We start from the raw sequence: 9,498 nt of genomic DNA on the forward strand, positions 1-9,498 counted from the left end.
ATTTGTTTGTTTTGGCTATTTTAGCAAAAAGGGAGGTTGGACCCGATGAGGGTTGCCTACGTATCTCACATCCGGTGAGAATCAAACCCGCGTAGTTCGGGACATCATAAATAAATAAACTGACTTTTTTTTAAATTATTTTTTTTTTGAAGGAAAGACTTATAAAGAAGAAATGAAGCATTTTTTCAAAGAAGGATTTCTAAAAAAATTGAATTTTGAAAGAGAAACTTCTAAAGAAGAAAGAAAATATTTCTGGAATTTTACTTTTAATGAAAGATATGCTTACAAAAAATATTTTTGAATTTTAAATTTTCTTTTCAATTAAAAAGACTTTCTAAAGAAATCAATAATGGAAAATAAAGATATATATATATATATATATATATATATATATATATATATATATATATATATATTTTGCAAGACATATCTTTTTTGGAATTTTACTTTGAATTTTTTTGACAAGACAAATACTCTTTGCAACAAATAAAGATATATATATATTTTGGAAATAAAGAAAAATACTTTTTGGATTTTATATATATATATATTTGCAACAAATAATAAAACCACTTTCAACGCACGACTCTTTTTATTTTTATTTTTGACATTTTCATAAATAAATAAATAAATAAAAAAACCATTTTAAAAACAAGACTCTTTTTCATTTTCATTTTTCATGGGAAGACAAACTATTTTCCCTTTCTATTTTTGAAGACAAAACAACGACTTTTTTATTTATATTTTTCCTTTGCTTTCACTAAAACAAACTAATAAGACATTTTTTTCTCATTTTCTCAAAATTTTGGCAGAGTTTTGACAATATTTGGGCATTGGTTTTTTTTTTTTCAAAAATAAATAATTAATTCCCTAACTGCTATTTATTTTTTCTCAACTGCACAATATTCCTGATATTCAAAAGCCGGTCAACACACAAGTCCGAATCAAATAAATGCACAAGTAGTAGCAAGTAAGATGCATCAGGATGGTCATTTTCATTTTTTGGTACACCTGTCCTAGACAGACCCAACCCCTGTGTTGAGCCTTCAAAGTCAGATGCACGTGATGCAAACAAACGTTTCTACTAGGGATCCGACATGAAGCTGAGTTATTCTAAGTTCATAACCTCGGTATTTGTTCTAGACTGTGTACCCGAGCGGACAACTCGAGTCGAGGAGGGGGCTACGTACCGGGGACCCGCGGGATCGTCCGACTTTGTAACTTGTCCGGCCTCTTTCTTATTTCAGGTATTGACACTAACAGAATAGGGAGTCTCGACCAGCGAGCTTCTCCACGGAGGTAAGAAGAGAAGGGTTTCGGCACAGTTTATATATAGTTCAAATAATATCAAAGCGGTAAAAACATCATTTAGCACATTGAGCCCAAACATGTAACAAAATCAGATAAAACCGAATATAACAATTTATCTAAGCTCGAATTTCTAACCCTGAACCAGTGGTTCTGGGTTTTTAATCCCCAGCAGAGTCGCTAGAGCTGTCACACCTCCTTTTTCCGCCCCCGCGAGGGGCGAAGGAGTTTTTTCCAATTAAAGGACAATCGAAACAGGATTTGTTTATTTATTTCAGAGTCGCCACTTGAGAGATTTAGGGTGTCCCAAGTCACCAATTTAATCCCGAATCGAGTAAAAGAATGACTCCATATTACAGTCTGCGAACCAGAAATCCAGATAAGGAATTCTGTCAACCCGGGAGAAGGTCTTAGGCACTCCCGAATTCCGTGGTTCTAGCACGGTCGCTCAACTGTCATATTCGGCTTGTTTATCTGATTTTATACAATTATGCGCTCTTGTGCAAGTTTTAACTTTTTACCGCTTTTATATTATATTTTAAAAAAAATGTGAACATCGTTTAAAAAACATGTCTTTGGATTGCGTCACATGAAATGCACCCGCAATCCGGAACACAGTTTTATTCAATGTTTTGGGATTTGGATTTGGGTCGCATGAAATGCGCACCCGAGTTTAAGAAGGTAAGATTAATTAAATCGCGCCTAAAGAGTCTAACGCGTTATTGTCTTTGGGGAAGGCAGTGAAATTCACTAAACAGTCCATCCCAAATTTTAAGTATTTATGACCAATTATTGAGGGCCCCACAATTTGCATTATTTATTTGGCGAGGCTCGTCTCATTATTTTTCAAAGGATAATCTTAGCATGACTATATTTTCTATTTTTCATTTTTCTAAAATAAATGAAGATAAGGTCCTACTTTATTTACATACTTTCGAGTTATTATAGTTAAGTTTCGAAAGTGAGTTGTTTAAAGAGTTTACATGGTAACGCATGGAACATTATACATACAGACAGTAAAAGAAAGAAAAGACTACATTAAATTACAACTTCAAATCTTTCTCATTTTTGCATTCATGCTTCGAGTGGCTTACAAGATGAACCACTGTATCAGATTGTGTACCTGGTATTTGGAAAGCAAGGAAAGAAGATGAAGATCAGTAGAAACAGTAGTAGTGCAAATACACAGCAACAGCAGCAACCCAACAACAACAAATTCGAACCAGATTCAAGGCCCAGAAAACTTTGAAGAAAAACCGAACAACTCAATAGAACAAACCCAAAGTTTGTAAACAAACTAAACAGCAACAACCCACGCGTGTATTAAAACCCGAAACTGAACTCCTTTATCACTTTGTTTTTGATTTCTTTTTTTAAACTCTATCACACTCTCTTCAGACTTTCAGAATGTATTCCTCTCTCAAATAATCCTAAAAAATCTTTCAAGTTCAAGTCTAAGTCTTTCTCCTCTAAGTCTTTAAGCTCCTAAGTGTAAAAGTCCTCCCGTCTTAAAACTCTCCAACACTCTTGAGATTTTCAGAATGTCTTCCTAAAATGTTCTCTCAAAAATCTTTCTCTAAAAATCTTTTAAGTTCAAGTCCCCCAGTGTAAAAGTCCTCTTCTAAAATGTGTCAAATGACTCTATTTATAACAAGACTCTTGTCTTGAATCCCCAACCCGAAATATTCCCCCAATTGCATGCTTTGTCCCCACTACTTAATGTTTTCCTTATTTTAAACCCTTGTCCCCCATGCCTACATGCTTTGTCCCCCACTACATTAAATAAATATATCAACCCTAACCCATTACATCTTGTCCCCCATGCCTAACATAAACAATTACAATATTCCCCCCACTACATTATGTCTTGTCCCCCACTATATTAAACAATTATATCAATCCCACCCCATTACATCTTGTCCCCATGCTTAACATAAACAATTACATTATTCAAAATGTTCAATTCCAAAACTACCCCTCCGACCTTATTGCAATTACCATTTTACCCCTGAACGTACTGCAATTTACCAAACTACCCCATCAGCTATAACCAATTCACCTAATCAATCTCAACCCAAAATATAACCAATATGACCAATTTCTAAACAAATTCAACAACAAATCATAGGAACACAGATGAATCATACAACTTCAAATTATTGGAAATAAGTTAACCATATTGAGAACCAATCCTGGTTAACTTAGTCCAAAAATGAATGAGCAAAGAGACAACAATATCAACAACAAAATACATGATTCAAACTAAATCAACAAATCAAAAACCAAAACATAAACTCACATTAAATCACTGGATTAAAAACGAACTTCAAACAAAGATGAACATGAATTAAATCTATTTTAAACAACAAACATGACGGATTCAAACGATTTAACCAACGTTAACAATTTCTGAAAAAAATACATAACACATGAAACAAACTGAAGAAATAATTAATTAAATTTCAATTTGCATCTAACAAACATTAAACTAACAATTTCACATGAACAAACTGAAAAATTAACAAAACAATGAACACGAACAAAACAAACATTTACCGATTTTAGATTTGAGAATATCAAAAACAAAATACTGACAAAAGTAAAACTCAAAACCCACTAACCAGATCGAAACGACGAACAACGACTGACCAACGACGAATTCGAACTATGTATGGACTGTTTCGACAAACCTCGACCAAAGTGAAGTAGCGACGAGCTACTGTGATGGAGAAGTCGAAGAAGAAAGCAGCAGTGTTCGACGGGATTGACATGGTTGGACATAGCAGAAACAGCAGAAGGATCTTGGTTTTGGGAGTAGTCGCGACGACACAGGAGGGCGTTTGGTTGGGAGCAGCTGCTCGACGTCTTGGCTGGATCGTAGCAGAAGCAGCAAAAAGCAGAAGCAGGAGCAGCTTGGCCATGAAGACGATGAAGACGCAGCAGCAGCCATGGGTGTCGAGCTCAAACTCGAGCTTGACGAAGAAGATGAAGCAGCAACGCGTTTGGATGGTGTTTTCCGAACTGTTTCACGGAGGTTTCAGGCAGGTTTCATGGCTATTGGATGAAGTTTATGACTGAAGCCATGATGGCTTTGGGGCGAGCTTCAGCTGCGTTGCTCTAGAATGGGAGATGAAGATCTTTTTGGCGGCGTCCGAAGTGAGTTTGGAACTGGGTCTGTCGTCGATAATGAGGCAGAGCTCGGAGGAGGAAGGATCGTGAATATGGTTAGGTAAAGGGATTCTGAAAGCGTTGGTACGAGGCTTTGGTGGGATTTTCTTGAGAGTGAGGTTGAGGTAGATGAAGTCGTCTTGTGGGAGCAGTTGGGCTTTCTGGAGTTTGGACTGGGATTCTTTCCATTTGAGGAGGGCGCTCACTACCTTCTCTATGGTGGCACGACCGACCTTGGAGGCGGAGACTCCATTGGGGGTTTTTGGGGTGAGAATGGAGTGAAGGAGAAGCTGCCCTGGCTTGGGCTTCGTGGCTTGGGGTGAGGAGACGAAGAAGAGAGGGTGGGGGGGGGGGGAATAGTTTAGGTTTAGTTTTTTTTTTGTTTTGTTTTGGGAAAAAAATGAAAAATGAAGAGGGGTTAGGTATTGGGGTTATGGGGCGAACCGGGTCGACCCGTGTGGAGATGGACCGGGTCATGGGGAAGGTTGGGTATTTTTTGGGCTTGTGGCTTGAATTTGAAGAAGAGCCCAATTCCGATTTTCTTTATAATTTTGCTCTCTTTTTTTCTTTTATTTTTATAAAACTAAATTCTAAAAATCCTTAAATTATTATTAAGTTATAAAAACGCAAATTAACTCTCAATAACAATTAACGCACAACTAAGTAATAATTAAGCATAAAATTGTACAATTGGACATTAATTGCTAAAAATGCAAAAGATGCCTATTTTTGTAATTTTCAATTTTTGTAAAACAAACTTAATTACTAACAATTGTAGAATTAAATCCTACATGCAAAATGCGATATATTTTTATATTTTTTATTAATTTAACAAATAAACATGCACAGGCAAATACAAATAATTATCCAAAAATGTCACAAAAATTCTCAAAATTGCACACCAAGGAAAATCATTTTATTTTGAATTTTTTGGGAGTAATTCATTCATAGGGCAAAAATCACGTGCTTACAGTATATATCAAGGGTACCATATGCAAATGCTGTTGGTAGCTTGATGTATGCAATGGTCTGTACGAGACCTGACATTTCACAAGCTGTTGGAGTTATTAGCAGATATATGCATAATCCAGGAAATGAGCATTGGCAAGCTGTGAAGTAGATTCTATGGTATATTCATAATACTGTAGATGTTGGGTTAGTTTTTGAGCAGGAAGGCAATCAGTCTATAGTTGTATATTGTGACTCAGATTTTGCGGGTGATCTGGACAAACGAAGATCAATTACTGGTTATGTGTTTACTTTTGCAAAGGCACCAGTTAGTTGGTAGTCTACTTTGCAGCCAACAGTTGCTTTGTCTTCAACAGAGGCAGAGTACATGGCTATTACAGAGGCTGTGAAGGAGGCAATTTGGCTTCAGGGATTGCCAAAAGAGCTTGGTATTGAACATAAAAGTATCACAATTTTTTGTGATAGTCAAAGTGCTATTCAATTAGCGAAGAACCAAGTTTATCATGCAAGGACGAAGCACATTGATGTTCGGTATCATTTCGTACGAGAAATCATAGAAGAAGGTGGAGTCACAGTGAAGAAAATTCATACTACGGAGAATCCTGCTGATATGCTGACAAAAGTGGTGACTGCGGTCAAGTTTCAACATTGTTTGGATTTGATCAACATTATTGAACACTGAAGATTGAAGATGAAGACACAACCAAAATTTGTTATTGAGAGAAAATTGAAGATGTGGAATTTTGCCAAGGTAGAGTTTTGTTGAAAATGTCAAAAGTCCCACATCGGTGGGTGACATATTTGGTTGGAATTTTTTCCTTATAAAAGGAGGCCTAATACTTAGGATTTAAACACACCTCTCATTTGTCTTCTTATCCTTTTAAGACATTTGTATCTTCTCTCTTTAGTATTGTTTCACTTGTATTTTGGAGTTGAATAAAATATTGGTTGTGTCCGAGGAAGTAGGCGAAATTGGCCGAACCTCGTAAATTCTGGTGTTCCTTTTATTGTTGTTTTATTGTCTTATTTATTATTTGGTGGCTGCCATAATTTTTGGTATAGTAATTGTGACTCACTCACACTATATACATTTAAATTCCGCAACAAACAATAAGTTTTGATTGCTCATTCTCTTAGACCACATGAATGTTGGGTTAGTTTTCTTCTCCGGATTTTGAATTTGAATCCTTTGTACTTGCAGGGATGAGGAGATGCCCAGCGTGAAGTCTCTGGACATCAGAAACTTCATTTAAAAATGAAATTTTCTTCAAGACTTACTTCCTTTTGCACCTTGTTGATTCCTGCTACCCTTGAACATAAATTTTCTTATCCCTAAACGTCTACTTGTACCAGACATCCAAGAGGCTGCCTTCTGGTAAGGTTCTTTCACAAACTATACCCAGAAGTAAATCTAGGAGTCAGAACTGTCAGCTCATTACGTTCCTGGTGTAACCCTTTGTCGTTTTGGTATCATTTTATATTATTCCATTTTATGTAAATATTCACAACATCAGTCCATCGGTTAGAATCCAGAATCATGATGTTGTCATCCAGAGGCTGCATCGTATGTTCTCTCACTCAAATCTAATGAAATACATTCTTTAATGTGTAACTCTTGTTACCATTTATTATGAGTATTCTGATTTGTTACTAAGAATAATTGTCAATCTATTGCCAGCGATACTCCTCAATGGAAACCAGGGATATACTTTGTTAGTGGTGGTTATATTAGTTCTTCTTCTACCACTCTACTACTAAAAAAAACCAGTAATCTAAACTCAGACTCAAATTAACTTCCTTCCTGTACAGACTATATTATAAGAAAAAGTTGAAAAAGAATGATAAGATACTGAAAACAAGAATATATTGAATTGAAAAGAAAACAGTACTACTATGGAAAAATAACAAAGTCTAAGAACACCCAAAGAACTCCAAAACATTAGAAAAAGAAAACTTAAAACTATACAGATGAACTATTTTCATGAGTGTGCCAATCCTATCCTATACTCTAGACTATCTCCTTAGCCGGCTTTAAGCCATTCTCTCGTGGCTGTGGTTCTGCATCATCTACGAACTTCTTCCAGTACCAATGCTCTCTCCAAACTTGAGACATCTCTTCAATTGGTATATTCTTTGTTTCGGGCACGTACAAGTAGACAAACACAGTCATTACTAACACAAATGCCGCAAAGAAGATAAATAGACCAAACTTCAGCCCACATAGCATCTTCAAGAAAATTTGTGCTACTCCGAAAGTGAAAAACATGTTCATGGATACAGTAACACATTGTGCTGCAGATCGAACTTCCAATGGAGAAATCTCACTCGGAACCAACCATCCTAATGGACCCCATGAATATGCAAAGTTAGCCACGAATACACAGATGCAAACAACCACTAAAGCTGCAAACCAAAGTGGCAAATCTGTTGCATTCCCCGTTGTTCCGAATTTTGCTCCAATAAGAGCTGCCACTGCTGTTTGGAATATACACATGAAGATGCCACCCCAGAAGAAGAGTATTCTCCTCCCAAACTTATCTGTACAAAATACTGAAATAAAAGTTGCACCCACGTTGACACCGCCAGTGATAGCAGCTGACATAAGCGAAGCATTACTCTTAAACCCTAATGTTTGGAAAAGTACTGGAGCATAGAACATGACCACGTTAATTCCCGTAAGCTGCTGTAGCGATGGAATCAGAATTGACAAAACCAACTGCGGTCTATACTTTCGGACGAATAAAAGATTATTCCATGGTCTTTCTACTTTCTTGGATGCTTCACTCGCCATAACAAGGTCATTAAATTCAGCATTCACATTATCAACTCCTCTGACCTTTTTCAATAATTGTTCTGCCTCCTCTTTCATTCCCCTGTCTATCAACGAACTCGGACTATCAGAGAGAAACATTGAGGAAAACAGAATGACTAGTGCTGGCACGGCTGCACCTCCTAAGCTAACCCTCCAACCCCAACCATCAGAGATTTTGCTAGTTCCAAAGTTGACCAAATTCGCTATCAGAATCCCAATGGTGATGGCCATTTGGAATAACACGTTGAAAGTCCCTCTGTATTTGTAGGGAGCAACTTCTGACAAATAAATAGGGACAGATTGATTAGCAAATCCGACACCAATCCCCAAAAGAATACGACCCAAGATGAGCATGCTAATATGGATAGCAGCAGCGTTGAGGACGGCACCTATCAAGAAAAAGAGACCTCCAAGGGCCATAGTAACTTTTCTGCCACGTTTTTTACTAACATGAGAAGCAACAATGGACGCAAACAGGGCAGCCACGTAGAGAGAAGATGTGAAAAGGGTCAACAACTGGCTGTCGAACTTACAATACTGGTTGCTCGAGGTGTTCAAAGCCTCTTTTTGGTAAACAGACATGAAGAAGCGTTTGAGAAAAGGATCCATGGAAGTAACTCCACCTGAAATTCCAATGTCGTAGCCAAAGATCAACCCTCCCATGGCTGCCATGATACAAGTCATGGCTACGTACACTGTTAGCTTCCCTGGGTACTCATCCGGATTGTCTCCGCCACCGCCGGGGATAAAGTTTCCACCAGCCATGAATATATTGATCAAAGAAAATACTATGCAGTAGAAAGAAACACACAAGGAAAATTATTAAAGTGTTTGAGATGGTGTCCTTAGGCGTGGTAGAGAAAGGTATATATAGATATCAAAAACCGATCGAGATCGAATAGGTTTATAACTTGCAAAACTAGTCGGATTAGGATATCCTTTTATTAACTTGTATCTTCTTTTCTAGTATGTTTATGACTTGCATAATAAAATTACCGCATATAACTTCCTAAGTTGAGTAGGATATGGAGTATTTCTTTTCATGTCATAATTCTGTATATAATATCCGTGATCTTATATAATCAGGATAAGTTATGGGAAATTTAATGTAAAAAAGATATACGGGCAATTTCCAATAAAAAGAATAAAAAAATTGTAAACCTATCATCGTATCATCATCAATTCATCTATATTTATATCTATATCTAGATTATACTAGTCTTTGGGTATGTGCTTTATGT

The 9,498-nt window shown here is 36.7% G+C and overlaps 1 protein-coding gene across 1 annotated transcript; it reads right to left on the reverse strand.

The window, feature by feature from the left end:
* Positions 1 to 7,440: 7,440 nt before the first annotated feature.
* LOC104249785 (sugar transport protein 12-like) lies at positions 7,441 to 9,050 on the reverse strand. The gene has a single exon (XM_009806268.2). The coding sequence runs from the start codon at positions 9,020 to 9,022 to the stop codon at positions 7,454 to 7,456; it is 1,569 nt and encodes a 522-aa protein (XP_009804570.2). The 5' UTR covers positions 9,023 to 9,050; the 3' UTR covers positions 7,441 to 7,453.
* Positions 9,051 to 9,498: the final 448 nt, after the last annotated feature.

This window comes from Nicotiana sylvestris, chromosome 1, assembly GCF_000393655.2.
Source record: "Nicotiana sylvestris chromosome 1, ASM39365v2, whole genome shotgun sequence".
Lineage (NCBI taxonomy): Eukaryota > Viridiplantae > Streptophyta > Magnoliopsida > Solanales > Solanaceae > Nicotiana > Nicotiana sylvestris.